Here is a 25,823-nt window from a genome sequence, read left to right as displayed (position 1 = left end):
TCTCTCTATATATATAGTTTCTAATTATACTTTAAGTTCTATAGTACATGTGCACAACGTGCAGTTTGTTACATATGTATACAAGTGCCATGTTGGTGTGCTGCACCCATTAACTCGTCATTTACATTAGGTGTTTCTCCTAATGCTATCCCTCCCCTGACCCCCCACCCCAGGACAGGCCCCGCTGTGTGATGTTCCCCGCCCTGTGTCCAAGTGTTCTCATTGTTCAATTCCCACCTATGAGTGAGAACATGCAGTGTTTGGTTTTCTGTCCTTGCGATAAGTTTGCTCAGAATGATGGTTTCCAGCTTATCCATGTCCCTACAAAGGACATGAACTCATCAAAGATGTTTCTAATCTCTCCTGACCGCCCTCATTAATTCTCCAAACACCAACAGCCTAGTGGGTGCCAGACCTGTGCTAGGCCCAGAAACGCAAAGGTGACAAAGGTGAGGTGGGCCCATCCACATCCTGGGGAAATTCAGTCTCATGACTCCCTGTGGCTTCGGCCCAGGCTAGCTTCCTGGGTCAGTGTACAGTGTCCGGATACAGACAGGCATATGGGCAGGAGGTATAAATAAGGATAGGCCAAACAACAAGTCTGCCCGTCCTTCAGAGACTAGAGAACGCTTTAGCGTTCTCTTCGGCTGTTGTAGGCCTTAGGCTGCAGATGGAGGTGATGTCCGCTCTTCTGTGGACCACAACTATTGAGGTGGCTGAGACAGGCACAGTCTCCAGGAAGAGTGAGGATCTCAGGGGCCGTGAACTGTGGGAGGGAGAGAATTTCTGTCCCTCAACTAAGATTCAGTCATCTCCACTCTTCCCAAGGCCTAGAGTCACAGGCTGAAAAATACAACATCCAAAAAAGATGAAAAGATGTGATCCAAACTCCAAAATGAACCGAATGGGCAAGTTCAGACCAGAAACTCCCCCAAAAAAGGAATGTGTGACTGCCAGTGACCAGGCCCCAAAGAAGGGCCTGTTTCTGCTTTATTTGGATTGTGAAGCCAAGACCTGGCCTGGGCTCTAAGAAATGAGAGTCCGGCAGTTGGTGACAGCTGTGAATGTATGCAGGGGACCCGCAGATCCATACAAGAGGAGAGGGCACAGAGCTAGCTGGGGGCATAACCAGGCTGGGGCCCTAGCTCCCGACTGATGTCTTTCTGGCTGTACCACCCTCTTCTGGAGGTCATCGGCCCCACTGCACAATAAAATCATTGCCCCTAGTGCCAGATGTGACAGAGACAACAAGGACTACATTTTCTCTTTGGAGTTGGCCAAAGTGAACCAACACTTCTCCACTTCCCAAACACCTCTGTGTCCCTCCATCCCAATTCCTTCATCATGGGCTACAGGAAGAGGCACCAGACGCTACTACATGACAGGGGAAAACACTTGGATCTTCCAGAGCGCCAGTGTGTCCCGCAGAATTCTGTAATGATGGATGTGTTCTGTATCTGTGCTGTCAACTCATCAGCCATGACCACACTGGCTGTACCGCGTGGCATTTGTAATGCAAGTATTATATTCCTTTTTTCTTGGTCACTAATTGGCTTATTCTTCTAAGTTCTTTGCTAAACTATTATCTTTTCATTGTTATTTTCATCAGACTCCACGGGAGGGGGAAATAAGAGACCCAGACAGGCTTGGTTTCTTGCTTTATTAGGTTTATTATAAGGAGCAGTGATGAGATCTTTATCAGTCCTCACTACAAAGCTTTCATCTCCAGCCTTCTCCATAGCTCTGTGGAGGGCAGAGAGTTGAGGGAAGGAAGAATGGAGTTTGGGAGCATGGGATCATGTATGTATACCAGGAAAGAAAACACACATTCTTTATTCTATTGCTTCAAACACAGTTTGTGAGAATGGAAGAGAACAAGCACAGCTGGCCAGGAAGGCAGGGCACACGTGGCAGGGCAAGTTCCTGCTATCCAGGGAGGCGGCCCAGCGCTCCCCTGCTGCTCCTGGAGGAAGCAGAGTCCAAGCTGGCCCAGAGGAGACCCCGGGCAGCACTCCTTCTGTGTGGGTATGGCCAGTCGGGACGTGGCGCCACACACTGCTCCTCCGAACTCTGGTGAAGGGCTGCCCAGCCTCACAGGCCTGAGCACAGTCTCCCACGCCTGTGAATGAGGCCAATGGCACTCACTGTCTCTTCAGGCCCCCATGGACGGTGTGCCTGGGGGAGCCTAGTCTACTTACCATCAGCACGTTGATCTGTCACACAGCATGGAGCCATCGTTTACAAAGGACCACGGCATGTCAAGGACAGGCCACTGAAACTGTCGGTGCTGGGCACCATCACCCACCCTCACTATCATCAAAGACACCGGTACAGTGAGACTTTGAGTCTGCAAAAACCCCAGGGAGGACAGGAGGCAGGGCCACTCTCCCTGTGTGTCCTCAGCCTGCAGCGCCTGAAACTCCAGCCTGCGCACCTCTGGCAGGATCCCCCACACTGCTCCACAGGTTTGGCGGTGAGTTACTTTTAAACCAGCATGCTGCTGTTCTTGTCCCCCGCGTCCTCTCTGCTGTGCCTGAACACCTCTCAGGAACGCTTGGCAGCATGCCATTGTCAGTTCGGGACCCACTTTCCTGCGCTATCCCAGTACAACCGTCCAACCACACCATTGCCGAACAAAGCTGGGGAGCGATGGCCGGGGCAGGCTGTAAGGCAAGTGAATGGAAACTGGCTGGAAAAAGAGAAAGGCCCAGAGCACAAAATCACCACGCACAAAGACTAAGCCAGCTCGCCTGAGTGTCTGGTGAGCGAAGACGGAGCAGTGACCTCTGTGGGAACATGTATCTAGGGATCACGCATACCCCAGACAGGGCAGGCCCATCCTCAGGAGCTGCGGTCACACTCAGCCCGGCCTGAGGCGAGGGATGCAGGGCCTTGCCTAGGCAGAGGATGGTGCTCTCCGAGGCATCTAGGTATGAAGTGTATGGCCAAAGAGGGTCTATTTACAAGATACCTGACAATCAACTAGCACTGTATTCCTAGAACTGACACTTCCCCTTGCTTCTCATCTTACCTTGCTTAAATATTAGTTATTCCCGGAGTCAGGGAAGTGGGAGAGAAAGCCTGGGTAGGGCAGTGAGGGAAGTGATAAACGGTGAGAAAGAAAAGGAGACTGAAAACTAACAGGGTGGCTACTGAGGGGTGCAGGGCACGGCTACTATGGGGATGTAAAACGCTACACAGAACGCGAGCCATCGGGTCCATGCGACCAGGAGCTTGAGTGCTGATCTCTCATGGAACTCTCCAGTGAGCCATGCTGAGGGGTCCTTGTGAAGTCGTGTACTTATCTTAATAGAAAAGCCCTTGATGAACAACCCCATGGTTACAAACACTTGTGACACGTTTCCTTGCTCAGGTGACTGGTATGCAAAGGCAAGATGGTGCAGCTCCTCCTGACCAAGCAGGTGGTGAATTCTCTGGAATTGCCCACAGCATAATGGTATAAGGTATAACTAATCTCTTTTCCCATTAAAAAGCTGGCAATGCCAGACCGTGAGTCTAATTAATTCAGAGTTGTTCCAGGGCACAAGATAGCCAGTAGTGTCCAAATAGGGAGCCTTGTGGTGGTGGCAGCCAGGATTTCTAAGGCCAGGTGCTCCTTCACCTCTCTGGGAGAGCCAAGCTGTCCATCTGCTGGATCCCCAGGATGCTGGGCTCAAGTGTCAGCCGGGTTTACCTCTTTGGAACAGAAGTAGTGCACGACCACTCCATTGGGGTACCTTGCAAATGCACTGCAGGGAAGAAAATGGCTTGGGAGTGAGGACTGCCTCTAAGTGACCACTTCTCCGGCAGCGGCACCTCCTACAGAAGAGGCACATTGCTGGGGGGCCATTCCAGAAGCAGCCCACCCAAACCTCAAAGAACAGCCTGTCTGAGGGGCTCTGGATTTCTGTAGCCATCATCTCTGTCAAATAACCAAACAGAGGATGAGGTGCACACGGTTAAGAGTGCATGGGGTATTTATTATGCAAAACACACGGCATATTAAAGATGGGCAGTGCACCAGCCCAAAGCTCAGCACAGGCTTCCTGAGAGCCGACAATGTTCATCAGAACAGGTTTCAGGTTAATTCTAAAAAGGACAGCGAGTTTGTCTTTCTAAAGAAAAATATTTTTCCAGCTACATAAGAAAAGGGACAAATCACTCTCCTTTGAAGAAGAGGGGACTAACTAGAGTATATGTCTTAACACAGTATGAGGCTGGCTCAGGATCCTACTTGAGTCACAATGCAGTAGCTTGAAAGATCTTTTTCTTCCTTCACTGGATCTTCCTTAAAATATAAGAACTTTCTGCTGACCGACATCTCTTGGGCACCCACTATATCAGTTTCTAGCTTCAAGAGGGGAAGAGCTTTATGGACAAGAATCCAACAGCTCCATACCAGACATGGCAGGTCTTTAAATTCTCAAAGCCCACCCCCAACAGATAGAACAGGCTGCTCTCTGAAGGCTCAAGAACTAAAAGTTGTCAGGACAGCCAGCGGCCATGTTCTCCTCCTCTGTTAAAGGGCAGAAATCCATCCTGAGCGTTCTCCACCCCCGGGAACCTCCACAAAGCCCAGATGCTGCACAGGTGTGAAGGAGGCTCACCTGTTCCCAATCTTCTTCTTACACACCATGCACACCTTCTCCTCTGTGATGATGCACTTCACCTGCTGGTGTAAAATCCGCTCTTCTTGGACCTGGAAGAACAGGGGGATTGAGGAAGAAGTTCTATGGTGTGGCACCCAGAAACAGGAGGCAGAGGCCGGCACTGTTTCCTCTTTCAGCCGTCACAGATTCTTCTGCTTAGAACGTTGGCAATTCAATGTCAAGCTGCCTACTGGATCAGCTTGAGCTGCACTGTAGAGGCTCTGCCTTGGTCGGAAGGGAACATGTGGACACTGTCTCATACTAAAAGTTAAAAGCCCACCCTAGAGTTTGGAAGCCCCATACCTACCCTCAGGAACTCTGCATGGAGAAGGTTCTTGAGCACTTGATTGAACCGTTTCTTTTGTGCATTTTCTTCCAAGACCTTTTCCAGGAAGATGCGTATGTCATTGATCTGAGTGTTTGCTGGCAGAAGGTTGAGGGCCTAGGGACAGGAACAGAGATACGGACTGGGTGAGGCGGAACAGGAGTGAGAATGAAGAAATGTCTGCAGCCATGGAGCTCTTGGACCCTAGTCCCTTTCCGCATTTCCTCTTCTCATTCGGTGCTCCCTGCAAACGCCCTCCATCTCCCTGGGAACAACTCTTGACCTTGGTGGTGTCCAGTTTGCTGTGGTGCAGCTCAAGGACCTGCAGAGCGGCCTGGAGGTTGGCTTTTGGCTCCAGTAGTTCCAGCTTGATTGGCCCCAGGCAGTGAATGCTGGGGGGCGACAGGTACATCCGAAGCAGGGACAGATACACCTGTCTCAGAGAGACACGAGCCACGTCAGGCTGGCAGCAACCCTCCCAGAACCCCCAGCACTGAGCATGCCTAACGATTTGAGGGGCTCGCCTACAGTAAGAGCTATCACTGAGCATGTAAAACTCGTCATTTTCACCTTTTAAATTGGTAAGGTCAAACAGGCAACTGAAGATGTTAATTAAGGATTGCTTTTTCCCTGAGAGAGAAAACCAAATGCCTTGTATTCGTTTACCATTATGTCATTTACAAAATGCTACCCCTGTAAAATAATTCAAAAAGATTCCTCATTTCCTTTGGCTTTACAAGCTGAGACCCCGTCCACATTTTTGCAGGTGGGGATAGCCTAAGGTGAGATGCTGCATTTCCTACTGGTGCCAGTACCACAGGCTTTCGCAAACTCAGTGCACATTCGGGGCCAGATGATTCCTGGTTTGGGGGCTATCCTGTGCATTGTTTAGCAGCATCTCTGGCCTCTACCCCCTGGATTCTGGCAGCACCCCTGTCCTCGGTCACAACAATCAAAAATGTCTCCAGACATTGACAAGTCAATGTGTATTCAAGATGTAGTACATCAGAACCATGACAGGTTCCCACTCGACAGGCAGACCTCATAATTTATGACACAAATCAAGAGAGTAAAGAGACAGGAGTGCTATTAATAATCACAGGGATGACAAAGATGTACGCCAGAACTACCCCAAGCACACAAGGATGAATGGTCCCTTGCTGTCCCTCAATACACACATGCAAGATCAATCAGAGCCCTGACTCGTGCCCTGTCTTATTCTGCCACTCCTATTATTGCCACCTCTGGTCAAACCAATGGGGTGAGGTATGCACATGTGTTCCCTGGGTCAGGGTCACTACTCACATCTTTGTTGCCATCTTTGTTTTGGTCATAGTGTTTGTGGCAGTACCTGCAAGGGAGAGAGTGGTGAGAGCAGGTGGTGTGGGGGGGCACATCTATATGAGAGGCTGTGCGTGCAGCCTGCTCGAGCAGCCTAACCATAGCCAAAACTGGGGGCCAGGACGGAGGCGATTCTTGCCCCCGCAGTGGAGTATGGGGAGATGGCCTTCTTAACTCTCATCTCTCGGCGGGGCCTGCTTTTAGACTGCTTAGGAGGTGGGATGTTGGGGCAAACTTACTCCTCAGCCATCCTTGTATCCTTCAAGATGTGGACATAAATGAAAAGAGCTTGTTCATGTTTCCCCATGCGCCCCAACAGGAGAGCTCGTTCTTCTAAGAGGCCTAGGAGGAAAAGGAATATGAGGAACCACTGCCGCCATCACGCAAGCACAAGGCGGGGGCTAAGCTGTCAGAGGAATGGACACGGGGCAATATAAAAGAGAAGACGATAGGATTCTTATTGCTTGGGTTTTTCTTCAAGGAGAAAATGACTGAAGTTTAAAAAAGGGGGAGGGAGCTATTTTAGGAAGTACTTTATCCCATCTTTTTTGAGATCACATATAAACTGGGTAAGAATATTCATTCAGCAGCCAAGTACTTAGCAACCACCTACAACATGCTAGGTGGTTCAGGTAAGATGAGCAAATGCTTGCTCTCAGCTCTCATAAAGACAAATTATGCCAGATTACAAAAACTGCTGAACAATGAACTTGGCCGAGAACTTGTTGTTCTGAAGCAAAAAACAGGTTGCAACCTGGCTATCAATTAGCATGTGGTTCATACCCAGGAAGGAGACTTTTCTCAGTCACGGTACAAAAGTGAGTCTTCAGAGAGGACAAAACAGGAGCACTGGCCTGAAACGCCTGGTTTTTCCAGGCCCAACTTTTGTGGAGAGTTGGGGAACAATTAAAGGGGTGGATCAGTCTTTGCATGACCTTCACTGAAGTGGCTTCTGGCCCTAAGCCAGACACTCACCATCAAAGGGAAAATCACAGATGAGCCGGCTTGGATCATAGTAGCTGGAAATCTCCAAGAACATGAGGAGCTTTTGCCGGTATTCTCCCAGCTCACCCTCTTCCTCTCCAGCTGGGACTGGGGTTTTGCCTTTACGGGAAACCAAGCTCAAAATGAAAAGACACTGCCAGGTGGCAATGTAAGGTCATCAAGAAAAATGAAGGGAATGGGGTTCAAGGATGTCACCACATGACCAGAAAGGGCCTCCAGGGTGGCTTCCATGCTAACTTCTTTTAGTTCATAGTCTCTATGTGGCCCCAAAACATCAGCTTACGGTTAAAAAAAATAAGCTGAATAGAGAAATACTCTGTGGGCAAACCTGTTTCTTATCGGTATAGCTGTCATCTTGCAGACAGGTCTGTTCCTTCCACCCTCCCCCAGGGATGACTCTGAGACACTCAGAGATGCCAGGACCCAGACAAGAGCTCCTGAGTCTCATGTGCCAGGCCTGTGTCACTTAGCTCCCCTAGCTCCTCTTTAGAACTTCTGCCCACCTGGGCAGAGAATAGGGTGGCTTGCTTACCCCCGCCACATGCGGCACCTGGGACTGTGCTCTCCTCTAAGGCCTGGGGCCAACCGGCTTCCTAAAAGAACTGGTACCTGCAGGGAAGGACAGGAGATACTCCTTCATCAGACCTTGCACCTTCTCACAGTACAGCTGGATCAGGCAGTTGTGGAACCGAGAGCCTGTCTCCTCCCAAACGTGGATGATGTGTTCCTGAGGCAAGATATAGGTCTTTGTCACTGGTATTCCCTGGGCTGTGACCTGGTCTCCCAGCCTCCCTCACATTTTTAAGGCCCAACAGGTCCCATCCAGATTATCCCCTAATCAGGCTGCAAAGATGACCAAGAGACAGCTTGTCTAAAGCCACCAGGAAGTTTCACAATGCGACCCAGTAACGTGAGGAGCCTTCTTCTCAATTACTAGTCTAAACTTCTTTTTACTAATTTTGTCCCATAATCTTCCAAACTCTCACGGCGACTCATGTAATTATGGTTAAATATCTGCATCCTGGTACTTAAGCCTAGTTGATTGTCCTGTGGTCACTTTTGAGTTTGGCTGTACAAATGTGGCTTTGGAATTTTTTTTTCTAAAACATCATTTTTTTATCCCTCTGTACTTTACCTAGATTTGGTAGGTAGCATTTCCAGCTTGGTCTACCGGGATCTTTTTCTTCAGAGGAAGCTGAAATAACCCTCATCCTTCCAATCCCCAAGTGACAAAAATCCCAAATCTGAACAGCCTGATAATAGAGCCACGCAGTCCTGGATCCTGGGTTTAAAGCTTTTTAGCGCAGACCAAAAAATATCTTACCAGATAAGGAATAGCCAGACCCTTAAAATTCTCTATTAAGAAGCCGAGGACTCGATCACGTGGCAGAGACTCCACTTCCGGGAGATCTTCAGTAAATATCTGTCAGAATGAACTCGAGTTCCAGCAGCAGAACCATCTGACTGCAGTTCCACCAAACACACATACATGTGAGCACAGGGATCAAACAGACTTTAGGAGGGGAAGGGTACGAGAAGGCATCTGCAGGCAGTCAGCATGTCAGAAGAGGCACAGGCCTCCTTACACCTGTGCAAGGCTCTCTCTACCAACTACAGCGCTGGCTCGCACTTCCCAGTCCACCCTTTCTAGCACCAATGAAGACACATGCATGAATCCACCCTCCTCTCCATCCACTGCTGTCTCAAGTGCAATCAGAACCAAGTGTGTACCAGATAAATCCAAGGGACTCCCGTGGCTCACCTTCAGACCATCTTCTGGGAAGTCTCTCAGCACCCACACTGAGTAGGAGAAAATCAAATGCAGGTTTTCCGTGCCTAGAAGGAAAAGCAGGACTTGTCAGCAGTTGAGGCCCATCTTGCCTGTGGCACTGGGAAGGCAGGTGGGCAGGTTGCCCCAGAATTCATTTTCCTGAAAAGATAGCTCAAGCATGAGCCACTTGGGGCTGTTAGCCCTACTGGGCTGGCTCCCTACCAGGGGGCTGTTATAGGTCAACCACCGAGGGACTTTTATGCCATTTGGAGGAATGAAATTGAGTGAACACAAGCACGGGAGGGAGGGGAGCAACCAACCAGAAACAGAAACGGAGGGAGACCAGGTCATTTGAACAAGAGCGCTTTCCCACCCCTTTCAAAAGGTGGACTTACCCAGATGCTGCAGATACTGCACTGTCCTCTCGTGGCCTTTCAGAGGGGAGTTGGCTTTCTTGGACTGGTCCACGAGCACCTGCAGAGCTGGCCGCCAAGCCCAAGAACAAGGTCATGAGCCTTTTCCCCATGGGAGATTTGTCACATCTCAGTAGGTTTCCCTGCCATGTACAAGAGCCCCTCCCAGATCCAAGGAACCACCTCCCCACCTTTCTCGTGGAGCCCCTTCTTCTCATACAGGATGATAAGCTCACTGTACTTGTGAGCCTTCTTCAGCACGTGCTCGCTCTCCTCGATGTGGCAGTGATTGTTCTCCAGGCGTAGCAAGGGGGCCACCAGGGCCACATTCGTCTGCAGAAAGAGCAAGAGTTCAGTGGAAACTGCTTCCTGGGGAGCCCCAGCCTTCCCTAGCCCATGCCTGCTCTAGGCTGAAAGGCCAGGAATGTAGCACGAGCAAGAGAAAGCAGACAGCCCTCTTTCAGGACAGCAGGTAGAGGCTTTTAGAGCATTTATGGATCTTCGCACAATGTGTTTTAATGTTCTGTGGCAGAGAAGACCGACAGAACTTCTTGAAGGAAACACTGTCCCAGCTGACTTTGTAGCACTAACTGCAATCCAACCAGAGAAGATGAATCCACTGTACAATTGTGCATTGATATCCTGCCTTATCCTCTTAATTCCAAGAGACTCACAGGCATCAGGAGAAGTCTATATAGTTTCCAGAATCAAAGACTTCACTCTTACTAGTGGCAGGTCCCCCAGGGTCTAGCACTCCCTTTTACTTTCCCAGACTGTCAGGGTAACTGGGAATTGTGGCACCCGAGCACTCAGGTAACTCACATGGAGATAGCACTTGAGCAGGGTGGTGTCGATGATTTGTAGCAGCTTCTTCTTGGATTTGATGGTGGGAGTGCCCTCCATGAGCGGGGAGGTGCTTGACTGGTGATCAGAGTCATTCAGCTTCTTTACCAATTGACTTCGTTTCTGCAAAGGTCAAAATGTGGGGTTAAGGCCAGGACTAAGTCTTCCTTTGTCATCTGAGCTACTGGGTAATTCTGAATACCTCCAAATCAGCTCATGCCTATTGGCCTGATCTCACATTAGCATTCGATTTTTAGCACTGCCAAATTGCCACAGAGACAACAACGATTATTTATTGAATATTTACTACAGACCAGGCACCATGCCAAGCACTTTACATATGCCATCTTAAACCTAAAACAAGTGCCGATAATATTATCCTTATTTTACAGGTGAGGAACCCAAGGCACAGGTGTCAGCTGCTACGTAAGGGGTAAGGCAGGATTCAAACAGGGGTCTGACTCCAAAGCCCATGTTCTTTTATTTTTTTTTTTTAAATCAACCTTATTGAGGTATAACTTACAATAAAATCTAATCTTTTAAAGTGTACCATCAGATACATTTTGACAGATGTGTACATGCATGTAACCACCACCTCAGTGAAGGAAGATAACATTTCTATCACTCCAGAAAGTTCCTCATGCTGTTCCCGAACAATCCCACCCACTGATCTGCTTTCGATCCCTGGAGATGAGTTTCTGCCTATCCTAGAACTTCATCCAATATGTATTCTCTTGAGTCTGGCAGAGCCCATGGTCTTGCTCTGCCATCTCTCTGGCACAATACTAGTGTCAGTTACTTCACGCATTCCCAGTGTCAGTGAAGAAGGCCAGGGAAGGATGTGTGCTCACCTTCCTATGGCTAAGACATTGGCAGTGGAGGGCCTTCCACAATGCCACAGGCTTTGGGAGATACTATGCCCAGGAATCTGTTTTACTTAGCACAGTGTGTGCAGTGTGTAGGCAGTGGCAAGTTTGTGTGCTCCTTGCAGGCTGCCAGCCCCAGGAGGGCACCCCTGGAGCCCAATGTCAAGGAAGGGCCAAGGCCACCCACGCCTGATCAGACCTGCAGGCACTCACTGACTCAGAGGCAGGGAGTGGAAAGCGGCATGACAATTTTTCCAGCAATACTACTTTTTTTTTTTTTTTGAGACAGAGTCTCACTCTGTTGCCCAGGCTAGAGTGCAGTGGCGCAATCTTGGCTCACTTCCACCTCTGCCTCCTGAGTTCAAGCAATTCTCCTGCCTCAGCCTCCTGAATAGCTGGGATTACAGGTGTGGGCCACCACACCCAGCTAATTTTTGTATTTTTAGTAGAGACAGGGTTTCGCCATGTTGGCCAGGCTGGTTTCAAACTCCTGACCTCAGGTGATCTTCCTGTCTCAGGCATGACCCACCACACCCGGCCAACAGCAATACTTCTCAGTGCCTACCCTGAAGCGTTCTGGAGACCCCTTACAAAGGTCTGCAAAACACTTAAGAGGAAAAAATATCAATAAGGTCTCTGATTCTGAATGGGTACACAGGAAATAAACAATAGTCTTCTGTGACAGAAATCTAGGGTTAAGAGACTTTAATGGAGATGCTGGTTTTAGTGCTGACTTAAAAAATGTATCTGTCTGTAACAGTAAATCATAAAAAATTTTACATCTAAATGCCTCCCTAAAAAAACATGTTATATAAGGATATTTATTGATAAGGAAGTACTTTCTCAGTATATGGCTAAATTTTTAAAAAGTAAGCTATAAAACAAACTACAATTTGATATCCACTTGCAATAAATAAACCAAGAAGTAAATAAAAAAAAGCTAATTCATAGATACACAAGTCTAGAAGGACAACACTAAAATGTTAGTTTCTTATATTCTGGTGGTAGAGTTATAGGCAATTTGTATTTCTGCTTTGTACTTTTTTGTGTGTGTTTTCCAAGTGGTTCCACATACAGGAGGCATGTTCCCCAAAACCATGTATGTTACAAAAAGTTTGTTTTAAAAAAACTTGTATGCTTCTATCAACTAAAGTTTACCTTTTTTAGTTTCTATAACAGCTTAGTGTGAATTTACTAGGAATTGAGTGTGTTTATTTTTATCAAGATTTGGCAGAAAACCCCACCTCAATGGTACTGTTAAGTTAGAAGTAGCAGAAAGAAACTTTACCCCAGGCAGACTTCCTAGAGCATTAATTTATAGACTGCCTTGGCATTAGAGAAGGCCCTCAATTCGCTTCTCGGCCTTTTGGCTAAGATCAAGTGAGAAGGCCCTCAATTCCTTGCCACAAAGAAACAAGTATTGAAACTCCCAGGCAAACTCTTTCACGCACTCTGTACTATACCTACCTGTGTCAGGTAGTCAATCAGAGCTAAGTGAGCCTTCTCCAATTCGGCCCCGGAGAGCACAGGCAATGGGTTGGGATACTGCAACTGCTTTCTGTAGTCTGTGGGCAGCAGGTCAGGGTACAGGCCCATCACATGGGTGGGATCTATATGGAAGGTAAACATGATTCCTCTGGAAAGGAGCCCAACAATTTAGGGATAAAATAAAACAGGACTATTACTATAGCAAAATAAGTTCTAGACCGATTAAAAAAAAAAAAAGACTCTCATAAACATTCAATGAGCTGTAGACTTATGATTTGAGCACTTTTTATACATGTTAAAATTCACTAAAATATCACAAAAATGGCCTGACTATATTCAAATACACACACAGAATTAGAATTGAATATTTATCAAGCCTCTGAAAGTAGAGAATAAAAAATTTCTAAGGAAAAATGCTGATACTGAAGTAGAAGAGATCAAAAGACTTAATAATAAAAAATTTACATCAAAAAAAGAAACATTACTAAAAAAAAAACAGACAACAGGCTAGGGAATATATTTGTAGTATATATGGCGAGAGGCTAATTTGTTGATTACAAGACTGGGCAGCATAGTGAGACCACATGTCTACAAAAAAATTTTAAATTCGCTGGGCATGGTGGCGTGTGCCTGTATCCAGCTACTTGGGAGGCTGAGGTGGGAGGATCGCTTCAGCCCAGGAGGTCGAGGCTGCAGTGAGCTGTGATCATGCCACTATACTCCAGCATGGGCAAGAGTGGAGACCCTGTCTCAAAAAAATTTTTTAAAAGAGGGTAATATGTTGATTAAACAAATTCACATAAATTGGTAATAAAATATAAGACTTCATTTGATAAACGACCAAAAGACAAGACCAACTGACAAGAGAATATAAATATGTGGGAAAATGTTCTGCTACATTAAGAATCAAAATGGTGCACACTGACAATGTCAAAGAGGTGACATTTTCCTTCTGCCTTAGAATTTATGGTGTTCTCACAGACGCTCGCAGATTTTTTTTTTTTTTTTTTTTTTGAGACAGGGTTTTGCTCTGTCTCCCAGGCTGGAGTACAGTGGCACAATCTTGGCTTCTTGTAGTCTTGACCTCCTGGCTCAAGTGATCCTCCTGCCTCACCTTCCCAAGTAGCTGGGACTACAGGCATGTACTACCCTGCCAGCTAATTATTTTTAAATTTTTTGTAAAGACGAGGTCTCACTGTGTTGCCTAGGCTGGTCTTGAACTCCTGGGCTCAAGCAATCCTCTTCTCTTTGGTCTCCCAAAATGCTGGGATTATAGGCATGAGCCACTGTACCTGGCCACTCCCAGATTGTAATAGCAAAATGCTGTAAGTAGCCAACATATCCCCTCACTGTCACTGGGGGCTGGTTAACTGGTTATATAATTTACAGTGCATCAATGCTGTGGAACACTATTGTGTATGGTCAATTGGTACTTCCCATCCATTTCTACTCCTTTCTACTCCTTTATAGCCCACAGGTGCTATAAAACTGAAAACTACTTTTATCAAACTCCCTAGCAGTCAGGGTTCTAAGTGAAAATCTGGTTCCACCCAGAAACAGCATATGAGATTTGGAAACTGCAAGTGAGATGGAAGCCTCCCTCTTCCAGCTCATGAGTGTGTGCAGCCAGCCAGACGGCATTTCCAGTGTCTGGTTATCAGCTCTGCCATTCCATAGAGACAACTGCCTGGATACAGCAGCCTGCACCCAGTCACCAGCTCTGTGGGAACTGAGGATACTACAGGGCTTAGGCTGTGGAAACAGCAGCAACTTGCTGACCTCTGGATCACAGGGATGTGCCCACATCAATGTCCAGTAGTGGAACCCTGTCTTCTGCTCATTCAACTCATCCAACAATCTGTGTGTCTATATGTAGTAAAATATACATGCCACAATATTTATCCTTTTAACCATTTGTAAGCATACAATTCAGTGGCATTAAATACATTCACACTGTTGTGCAACCATCACACCATCCATCTCCAGGACTTTTCCATCATCTCAAATTGAAACTACCTTAATAATAAACAATTACTCCCTATTCTCCCTCCATTCCAGGCCCTGGGAACCTCTATTTTACTTGTGGTCTCCATGAATCTGCCTACTCTAGGTACTTCAGATAAGGGCAAGTTCTCTCTTCCAGGCTATGTGGAGTCTTGGTGGGAGGATAGCTCTAGGGACCTACCTTTGCCTTCAGAAGCAGAGGGGAGCCAAACCTCTTTCTCCGCCCCTAGTAGAGTCTGGGGGTCAGAGCATGACCTAATCCTGGCTAATCAGATCCCTTGATCTGGGGGAAATGATGCAAGGATGACAAGCAGTGTGGTACACACCAACATATATCATACATCCCATCCTATGTGCTCCTCTTAGGTAAAATGACACTCCTCCATCAAGAGGGGAAGTCTGATGAACTTCCTTGCCTTGACCCTGGCAGGACCCTTGTAAACCAACAGAATATAGGAGGAGTGAGGGTCACAAAAGACACTGAAGCTTCTGCCTAGGTCTCTTAGACACTCCTTCCGGAAAGAGCCAGCTGTTATGCATGAGGACACTCAAGCAGCTCTGAAGAGAGACCCACTTGGACAAGAACTGAGGCCCTTGGCTCCAGCCAGCACCACTTTGTCGGCCATATGCATGAGCCAGCTTGGAAGTGGATCTTCCAGCCCCGATTTCAAATGATGGTAGCCCAGTTGACATAAAACTGCAACTGCCTGAGAGATCTGAAGCAAGGACAGTGCAGCTGACCCCTTCCCAAACTCCGGACCAACAAGTACTAACAGAGATGGATGATTACTGTTACTTTAAGCCATACAGTTTTGGGGAGATTTGTTATGTAGCATTAGATAGCTAATACACTAGTAGAGGGCAATTTTTATCAAAGATGCAACAGGGGAAGTGGCAGTGGCAATGGCTAAGAAGGTGGCTAGCTAGTGCAGGATGGCCCAGCCTGTCCTGGCTACAAACTGATCATTGTCTGGCTTCCTGTTTTGTTTCCAGCTGGGAGGGCCTCCAGAGCTCCCTTCATTTCCATCTATTCCCCAGCCTAATCCCTCATCAATTTTATGAGTTCTTCCAACTGTCATTACCCTAATATTCCAATAAACTCTGCTTAATTTATCCAGATTCTACTTAAACGATCCAGAGTTGGTCTCCATTGCTCACAACCAAGAATCTTGACTGATACAGGGAATTACCACAGTTCATTACTGGTCAAAGTTGAGGAATCGTGGAAAAAAGGAAAAGCAATGAAGAGGAGATACTAGTATGATATAGAGTCAAACCACGTATATATGGATAGATTGATCCAAATTAAGCAAAACTGGAATATATAGTTTTGAATATACAGTAATGAAATTCAATACTAATAACATCAAACACTTACAGAGCACTTGTTAAGTGCCACACACTGTTCAAAGCACTTCATATAATCCTTATAGCAACACTCTTAGGTAAGCAGTAGTATGATCATCCCTTTTTTGCAGAGGAGAAAGCAGAAACAGAGAGGTCCAGTAACTCTGCCAGACCTCAGGCAGACCCCAGGGTACCTGCTCCTCGCCACTACACTCATGTCTAGAGGTTTCAGGACACTAAGAAAAGGAGGAGCTTCATGGCACTGCCCTGTGTTGGCTCTCAAAAATGATCTGCAGTTTAATCCAAGGACTTTGGTTTAGAACAGCATTCAATAAACACTAGCTGATCAAATACCCATTTGTTGAACTGAATGACTTTCTGCTACCTTTCTCTAATGGCAAGGGCATATCATACTGGAAAATTGGGAGTCCACATTTATTGAGAAGACCAGATTCATAGGATTAGGAGTATAGATATGTAACCACTGTGGTCACCCCACAGAATCTTGCTAGGTATGAGGATCAATTTAGCTGAGCCTAAACCTTCTCCATTCTCAGAAGTCTGTTATCATTTCTCCCCATACTTTTCAGGCTTCCCTCCTCCATTAGTTCCTTATATAAAGTCCTCACCACTTGTTACCTGTGCCAAGTTTAGCAAAGACCTGCATGGACTCATCAAAACGCTTCTGGCAGAAGAGGTTGAAGGCATACAAGTTCTTGATGTGATGAATTTGTTGCTGCTTTTCACTGTCGGAATCATCTTTCATTTCCTAATAATGGAGCAGAATACGTAAGAGCTCACTCACTCAACCAATATTGTTCAGTATGTTGTTGATGCTAGAGAAGATGCTAGGAGCTACAGACGCCAAAGGGTACAAGACAAGGCCGGGTGTGGTGGCTCACGCCTGTAATCCCAGCACTTTGGGAGGCCGAGGCGGGCGGATCACGAGGTCAGGAGATTAAGACCATCCTGGCTAACATGGTGAAACCCCGTCTCTACTAAAAATAAAAAACATTAGCCGGGCGTCGTGGCACATGCCTGTAGTCCCAGCTACTCGGGAGGCTGAGGCAGGAGAATCACCTGAACCCAGGAGGTAGAGGTTGCAGTGGGCCAAGATCGTGTCACTGCATTCCAGCCTGGGTGACAGAGTGAGACTCCATCTCAAAAAAAAAATAAAAAAATAAAAATAAAAAAAAAAACAAAGTGTACAAGACAGCCACATGGTATTCGCCTTGCAGCCTGCCCTTACAGTCTAACTGCAAGACTGCTAAGTAACTACGCAATTAAAACACAACAGGGTTTCTACAAGATGCCTAACCGGTAATCCTGAAAATTGTCATGGTCATGAAAAACAAGGAAAGGTAAAATGTCACAGACCAGAGGACACTAAGGACAGGACAACTAAATGCAATCTGATTTCCGGATTTGATTCTGTAGCAGAAAAAAGGACACAAATAGAAAAACTGGCCAAATCTGAATAAAACCTAGAGTTTAGTTTAAAAACACAAAATCAAAACAAAATAGGGTAAGAGTGATGACAAGCATGTGGGAGGGGTCCTCAATCCAGTCTGAGTCGGGGGTCCAGGATGGATTCCAAGAGGGACCTAAACTGAGACATAAAGGATGAGTTGGGCTGGGCACAGTGGCTCATGCTTGTAATCCCAGCACTTCAGGAGACCAAGGTGAGCAGATCACCTCAGGTCAAGAGTTTGAGACCCAGCCTGGATAACATAGTGAAACCCGTCTCTACTAAAAATACAAAAATTAGCTGGACATGGTGTCATGTGCCTGTAATCCCAGCTACTCAGGAGGCCAAGGCAGGAGAACTGCTTGAACCCAGGAGGCAGAGGTTGTAGTGAGCCAAGATCACGCCACTGTACTCCAGCTTGGGTGACAGAGCGAGACTCCATCTCAAACAAAAGGATGAGTTTGAGTTAGCTAAATGAGGCTGAGCAGGTGACACGGAGGGGAAGAGGAGCATGTACTCCCCAGCAAAGGAGACAGCACATGTGCAAGGCTTTAAAATGGCAGAGAGAGCACAGTGTACTCAAGGAATGAAAAACATCTGGTGGGCTGGGCATGGTGGCTCAAGCCTGTAATCCCAGCACTTTGGGAGGCTGAAGCGGGCGGATCACAAGGTCAGGAAAGACCATCCTGGCCAACATGGTGAAACCCTGTCTCTACTAAAATACAAAAAATTAGCCGGGCGTGGTGGTGAACGCCTGTAGTCCCAGCTACTCAGGAGGCCGAGGCAGGGGAATCGCTTGAACCCGGGAGGTGGAGGTTGCAGTGAGCCGAGATTGCACCACTGCACTCCAGCCTGGCAACAGAGGAAGACTCTGTCTCGGTAAAAAAAAATAAATAAATAAATAAAAAGAAAGCCATATAGCTGGCACAGTTGGGAAATGTCCTATTCTCAGTAAAAGCTAAACAAATGCAGCTGCTACGAGCTTTGCTTCTTCCTCATAACCTATTTTCCCCTTATACCTCTTTAGCCAATCTTTATCAAATTTAGTTTTTTCTTTCAAAATGTCTCTCAACTTCCCCCTTTCCTTTCTTTCCCTATTACCGCCACACTAGTCCAAGCTATCATCAACATGTGGCTGTCCCTGGTCTCAGCTCTCCTGCTTGGTGCTTCAAAGGCTTCCAAAACCTGGTGCCAGCCTCCTTATCTAGCTGAGTCCCAAATACTTAGGCCACACCTTCTTCTCCAGTCAGGACAGGCTCCAAATGCGATAGACATAGGCCACAGTTTACACTTCTTTCACTTCCTCTCCATCTGGAATGCTCCATTTCCTGCTCTTGATCCTAATCTAACATATTCTTAAAGGGTCAACTCAAGTGTCCAGCCGTAGGATGCCTTTTCCAGCCCACAGTGAACTGTCCCTCTCTGACACTTGGCTCCAGGACTTATCAATGCCAAAATTTAGTTTGTAATTTCCCTCTGAAAGTTCCATTATGTTTGCTTATCTATTTAAATAAAAGATAGGTTCTTCCTGGACTAACATGATGTCAATCAACCTTTTCTTGTCATAAAAAGGGCAGAGCACAAAATAAGTATGAGCCTAGAAAAGAGAAGAAAAAATGGGAACCCACTTCCATTTTCTTTACCTGAGATTAAACAACCTGAACTAGGAAGATCACTGAAAAGACTCTGAGACCTTCCTGCTAAGAAAAATAGACTAAAGAGTTTCATACAGCATAACCTTTTTATAAAGTTCAAAAACTAAATACATTACTTCCATATGTTAAATATATGTAAAAGATTAAATATATGTGTTTAATCATTAAATATATATTTTAAACATATAATAAACATATATTTATATATTAAATATATATGTAAAAGAGTAAGGTCATGATAAATACAAAATTTAGGATAATGATTACATCTGGAGGAGAGGCAGAGGGATGGGATGGGAAGGATTATAAAAAGTTACAAAAGTTATGGTTCTTGGGTAGGATGGTGAGTTCATGGATATTCACTGTATTATTTTTTAAAACGAAAATAAAATAATACAGGACAATGCATGAGTAGAAAAAAAACAGTAAGATGCTGAAATTCAGTGCTCCAAGAAAGCAATCATCTTTATGGAATATTAACTATGTCTTACTATTAAGATCAGATTTTTATTTTAAATCCAGAACATACATATCCAAAGTAAATGTTCTTCACAAGTAGCCACCATAGGTAACTAAAAGTATCTGCATTCTAAAAAATTGCTTTCCTATCAGAAATAGTTTACAGGTTACTCTAGAAATTCAGTTTTATTACTATTATCTTCATAAAAATCTCTTCTTTAAAGTATCACTATCTGAGGCTGGGCATGGTGGTTCACATCTATAATCCCAGCACTTTGGGAGGCTGAGATGCGAGGATCACTTGAGCTCAGGAGTTCAAGACCAGCCTGGGCAACAAAGTGAGACCCTGTCTCTACAAAAAATAAAAAAATTAGCTGGGTGTGGTGGTACATGCTTGTGGTCCCAGCAACACAGGAGGCTGAGGTGGGCTGATCACTTGAGACCAGGAGGTCAAGGCTGCAGTGAGCCAAGACTGCACTCCAGCCTGGGTGACAGAGTGAGACCCTGTCTCAAACAAACAAACAAACAAAACAAACAAACAAACAAACAAAAAACTCAAAAAACCCCCAAATACATAAAGTAGCAATATCTGGTTTAACAACTAGGTTAGGCTCAGAATGACTTTTGGTTGTTTCCTAAAAGCAAACCCACCCCCTACAGATGACAATAATCATCACTGAGGATGTTTAAAAGAACAGGACACAGACTCTGATACCAGCGTCGGAACAAGAGGTGGCCACTATTTTGCTGTGAACAAGATCCCTGGCAAACATTAGAGTAAGCATCATAAATATAAGACTGCAGCCTGGCTGAATACAACAACTTGAAGTAGTTTCAGAATATCAAAAGAAAGCCTACTTATCCAAACATAGGAGTCTACTGTGGAAAGGAATTTTGAGGGGTCCTCTAGTTGTTGCATTCAACTTGACTATAACAGTATATTTATGATTGTTACTAAACTTTAATGTCTGCATTATCTTTAATTTTTCATGACCATACAATATCTATTAAATTATTTTATTCTCCCATTAATTTTTTTGTTGTTTTTTGAGACAGTCTCGCTGTGTCACCCAAGCTGGAGTTCAGTGGCATGATCTTGGCTCACCACAACCTCTACCTCCTGGGCTCAAGCAATTCTCCTGACTCAGCTTCTGGAGTAGCTGGGATTACAGGTGCCTGCCATCATGCCCAGCTAATTTTTGTATTTTTAGTGGAGACAGGGTTTTGCCATGTTGGCCAGGCTGGTCTCAAACTCCTGACCTCAGGTGATCTGCTTGCCTTGGCCTCCCAAAATGCTGGGATTATAGGCGTGAGCCACTGCTCCCGGCCTCTCACATTGATTCTACAAGGTACTATTACTATAATTGATATTCATTCTACATCTGACAGATAAAGTGAAAAAGTAGAATCACTTAGAGTTACACAGATATTTTATGATCGAGTCAGACCTAGTATCCAAGGCCCTGGACTTTCGGCTATGTGCTTATTCTACTAATCCAAAATAAATATGAACATTGAAACCCAAATTATCTACTTTCTTTTTTTTTTTTTTTTTTTTGAGACGGAGTCTCACTCTGTTGCCCAGGCTAGAGTGCAGTGGCGCAATCTCGGCTCACTGCAAGCTCCGCCTCCCGGGTTCACGCCATTCTCCTGCCTCAGCCTCTCCGAGTAGCTGGGACTACAGGCGCCCGCCACCACGCCCAGCTAATTTTTTTGTATTTTTAGTAGAGACGGGGTTTCACCGTGGTCTCGATCTCCTGACCTTGTGATCCGCCCGCCTCGGCCTCCCAAAGTGCTGGGATTACAAGCGTGAGCCACCGCGCCCGGCCAAATCATCTACTTTCAAGAACAATAAGGAAGGCAGACTAGTCAGGAACAAGACTTACTGCGAGCTGCAGAGCCAATTCAAACTGCTTGTCCTGGAGAAGTTGTTGGATTTGGGTTGCCATGGGGACAGGGATGAGTCTCCAAACAAAATGATTGCTGGCTACATAGATAATGTTTGATCTGGAAGCAAGAGTAAGAATATTAGCAAAAGATCACAGGCTTTGTGATGACACACGTGACTTTACAACTTTGGGATAATACACAGCCATCGCAAAAAAAGAAATTCCTTACCCTCCTGAGGTAATGAAACGGGGCCTTTGCAATTCAATGCTTTGGACCAGAAGCCTTGGTTCAAATGTTCGGATCTCAACATATCGAGGCAACACTGCAATGATGTAGGGAGGCTGGTGCTCTGTGAAGGAGAACATATACAGCAGTTGTTCCGGTCTAAGGCTTTGGGTTTATGGAGTGTTTCAGCTGCCCATTCTAAGATACATTTAAATGGATCTCCAAAAAGTCCCCTAGTCAAATATCAAGCCAGGATCTTACACTGTGATTCAGAAAGAAAGAAGAAAAAAATTGGCCTGTAATCCCAGCAACTTGAGAGGTTGAGGTGAGAAGGTCATGTAGGCCGAGTTTGAGACCAACCTAGGCATCTTAGTGAGACACTGTCGCAACAAAAACATTTCTTAAAAAATTAGTCAGGTGTGGTGGCGCACACCTGTAGTCCCAGCTACTCAGAAGCCTGAGGTGGGAAGATCATTTGAACCCAGGAGTTTGAAGCTGCAATGAGCCATAACAGCACCACTGCACTCCAGCATGGGTGATAGAGTGAGATCCTGACTCTAAAAAAAAGAAAAATAAAAAAAATTGCTTTGCTTGAGTTATGATAAGAGAAATCTCTTGCACAAAAAAGACACATCAGCTGTGCTGACAGTCACCTGATCCCACTCCTGCCTTATTCCCCAAAGAACTGGATAAAAGTTTCACTTGCTCCTTCTTCATCAGTCACAAAGCCAGGCCAGACAAAGGCCAGTTGCAGCTGCCCATAACAATGCATCAGCGGGAGAACCAAGTAACAGAACCTCTTCTTTCATTCTCTTAGAAAGGTAGCGGTGGGGGAAAGGCCGGGTGCAGTGGCTCACGCCTGTAATCCCAGCACTTTGGGAGGCCGAGGCAGGCGGATCATGAGGTCAGGAGATCGAGACCATCCTGGCTAACACGGTGAAACCCCGTCTCTACTAAAAATACAAAAAAATTAGCCGGGCAAGGTGGCAGGCACCTGTAGTCCCAGCTACTCGGGAGGCTGAGGCAGGAGAATGGCATGAACCCGGGAGACGGAGCTTGCAGTGAGCTGAGATGTGCCACTGCACTCCAGCCTGGGCAACAGAGCGAGACTCCGTCTCAAAAAAAAAAATTAATAAATAAATAAAATAAAAATAAAAAAATAAAATAGTAAATAAAAAAGAAAGGTTGGGAAGAAGGCAAATTCTATTTTCCCTAAAATTACTCTAAGGGAAGAGTTCCACATTTCTAGCCAATGTTGTTTCTGCTAGAAATTTTCACAGAGAAAAGGTGTGATGCTCCACCTGATGGCTGCTACAGTTTGACTGTTTTTATTCCCTCCCCAACTTATGCATTGGACACTTAATCCTCAGTGCAAAAGTGCTGGGAGGTGGGGCCTAATGGGAGGTGTTTACGTGGTGAGGCTCCAGCCTCATCAACAGATTAATACACTATAAAAAGGGCTTGTGGAGTGGGTTCTCTCTTTTCTGCCATGTGCGAACACAGAGCTCATCTTTCTCTTACCCTTCTCCTTCCACCATGTGAAGGAGCATCAAGAAGGCCCTTACCAGACACCAGATGCCGGCACCCTGATCTGGGACTTCCAAGTCTCCAAAACTGTGAGGAAACAAATTTCTGGTTTTTATAAATTACCTAGTCTGTGGTATTCTGTTATAGCTGCACAAGTGAACTAAGACACGGCTTAATGGTACACAGACAAGGTGGCTGGACGGACTTCTCAGTGTAGGCATTTCTATTTGATACTTGCTGTTAAGTCTTACAATTGTTTTCCTCTATTATATCTAAAAAAACACCTTTCATTCATCTATCCATGACCCCAAATTTACCCTTCTGATCCAGTACAAATTATTGGGTTATACTCCTTTTCTTCACTCTTCTTCTCTCTTTTGAAAATAACTTTTACTATATCCACTATATTTTTCTGTACTTTTTGACAAGCATGTGACAGTCCAAAGCTTACAATGCTGGATGATGCAGAACAATTCCACACAGTGCTAAAGAAGTCAGTATGCAAAAAGCAGAGCTGACAAAACTATAAAATCATTGCAAATCAAGTCTTCCAATATTTGAGAAGTTGTGTGGTGAAGGAGATTTAACATAAATGGAGGGAATTTAGAAAATAAGCTACACAAAACATATCTTTAAAAACACAAATCTCAGAACAAGACTGAATAACGATCTGCTTTACCTTACACTGAACCATAAAATAAATTTATTGTTTGTATACTATATGAAACATAATTTCACTAACTTAGAGATAACAGAAATATTTTCTATGACTATATTCTGTGCTATATCAAGAATTAGTAAAGAACTACAGTGAGATATCACCTCATACGCCTTTAGGATGGCTACTACTAAAAAAATGAAAATAACAAGTGTTGACAAGAACATGGAAAAATTGGAACCCTTGCGCACTGTTGGTGGGACTGTAAAATGGTGCAGCTGCTATGGAAAACAGTATGGTGGTTCCTCAGAAAATTAAAAATAGAATCACCGTATGGGCCAGGAATCCCATTTCTGGGTATATATTCAAAACAGCTGAAAATCAGGATTTCAAGGAGATATTTGCTCACACATGTTCGTAGCAGCATTATTCACAGCAGCCAAACGGTGAAAGTAACCCAAGCATCCATGAACAGATAGATGGATAAACAAAATGTGGTGTATACATACAGTGGAATATTATTACCTTTTTAAGTAATTATTTTATTACCTTTTTAAGGTTCAGCCTTAAAAAGGAAGGCATGAACCTTGAGGATATTATGCTAAATTAAATAAGGCAGTCACAGAAAGACAAATACTGTATGATTTCCCTTTTATGAGGTATCTAGAAGATGTCAAATTCATAGAAGCAGAAAGGAGAATGGCGGCTTCAGGGACTGGAGGGAGAAGAACTGAGGAGTTGTTAATGGGTATAGAGTTTCAGTTTTGCAACATAAAAAAGTTCTGAAGATCTATTGTACCACAGTGTTAACATACGTAATACCACTTAACTGTACACTTAAAAATGGTTCAGGCAGTAAATTGTATGTTATTTGTTTCTTACATTTAAAAATAAAAATGTTTTTAAAAGTAAAAAAATTAGTAAAAAGCAAACCACTAGATGCATAATTACCACATAGAAATTTAACTTCAAAGAATATATTCATAAAAATAATTTCTTAGTGTGTCTAATCTGCTATGAATTTATATTCCTAATTATCCTTTTTTTTTTTGAGACAGAGTCTCTCTCTATAGGCCCGGCTGGAATGCAGTGAGTGGTGTGATCATGGCTTACTGCCACCTCCATCTCCCAGGCTCAAGCAATCCTCCCACCTCAGCCACCCAAGTCCTGGGAATACATGCGTGCAGCACGATGCCCAGCTAATTTCTTAAATGTATTTTTTGTAGAGACAGGGTCTCACTATGTTGCCCAGGCTGGTCTCAAACTCCTGGGCTCAAGCAGTCCTCCTGCCTCAGCCTCCCAAGGTGCTGGGATTACAGGCATGAGTCACTGCACTGGTTTAATTATCCATTTTCTGATAAAAAGTTTTTCCTATTATATTTGCAAATTATACTATCAATAAATAGTACAATAAAATTTCAAAGCTAGGAGGGAACTCAGAAATGAGTAACTTGAGAACTAAGTAGTATTTCTATCATTTTGAATGCTACTGCTATTATGCTGATATTTTTCATCTTACCAGAAAAGTGAAATTAAAAGCATATTGTTTTATATTGAATTTTGTATTTTCTTTTTATGCTGGCCTCATTTTGAAAAGTTAGTACAATTTTCTTTAGTGCTAACTTGTATAACATATGTAAAATTTCTTTATCCTTTTAAAATCTGGCCCACTTGAATACACTCTCATTTAATTAAAAAGGTAATCTATAACAGAAATCCCTTTGGTTGTCATCTTTTGTTGACAATAGAGATGGTCTGGATCTCTTTATATCTCCAAAAGTTGGGAGACTGGCTGGTGTACAGCAGGCATATAAATAATGACTGACAAGGATAATGATGCAATTATTCAGCAAGCATTTTCTTACATGCTCTGATGTTTCAGGCACTGT

The 25,823-nt window shown here is 44.9% G+C and overlaps 1 protein-coding gene across 1 annotated transcript in view; it reads right to left on the bottom strand.

The window, feature by feature from the left end:
* Positions 1 to 1,632: 1,632 nt before the first annotated feature.
* VPS39 (VPS39 subunit of HOPS complex) overlaps positions 1,633 to 25,823 on the bottom strand; it is a 56,114-nt gene continuing 31,923 nt past the window's right edge. Inside the window, exons 9-25 of the mRNA XM_032176043.2 lie at positions 21,753 to 21,873; positions 21,521 to 21,641; positions 16,692 to 16,821; positions 12,681 to 12,823; positions 10,327 to 10,470; positions 9,696 to 9,837; positions 9,487 to 9,573; positions 9,083 to 9,156; positions 8,645 to 8,743; positions 7,930 to 8,047; positions 7,291 to 7,419; positions 6,555 to 6,657; positions 6,280 to 6,325; positions 5,258 to 5,407; positions 4,957 to 5,091; positions 4,608 to 4,699; positions 1,633 to 3,749 (exon numbers count right to left, since the gene is read on the bottom strand). Of these exons, the coding sequence (XP_032031934.1) occupies positions 3,674 to 3,749; positions 4,608 to 4,699; positions 4,957 to 5,091; positions 5,258 to 5,407; positions 6,280 to 6,325; positions 6,555 to 6,657; positions 7,291 to 7,419; positions 7,930 to 8,047; positions 8,645 to 8,743; positions 9,083 to 9,156; positions 9,487 to 9,573; positions 9,696 to 9,837; positions 10,327 to 10,470; positions 12,681 to 12,823; positions 16,692 to 16,821; positions 21,521 to 21,641; positions 21,753 to 21,873 (1,910 nt within the window). The 3' untranslated portion in view covers positions 1,633 to 3,673. The remainder of the gene's footprint in view (positions 3,750 to 4,607; positions 4,700 to 4,956; positions 5,092 to 5,257; positions 5,408 to 6,279; positions 6,326 to 6,554; positions 6,658 to 7,290; positions 7,420 to 7,929; positions 8,048 to 8,644; positions 8,744 to 9,082; positions 9,157 to 9,486; positions 9,574 to 9,695; positions 9,838 to 10,326; positions 10,471 to 12,680; positions 12,824 to 16,691; positions 16,822 to 21,520; positions 21,642 to 21,752; positions 21,874 to 25,823) is intronic.

Source organism: Hylobates moloch, unplaced genomic scaffold, assembly GCF_009828535.3.
Source record: "Hylobates moloch isolate HMO894 unplaced genomic scaffold, HMol_V3 SCAFFOLD_14, whole genome shotgun sequence".
Taxonomy (NCBI): Eukaryota; Metazoa; Chordata; class Mammalia; order Primates; family Hylobatidae; genus Hylobates; species Hylobates moloch.
The sequence above is the reverse complement of the archived record's forward strand: the minus strand, read 5'-3'. Positions and strand labels throughout refer to the sequence as shown.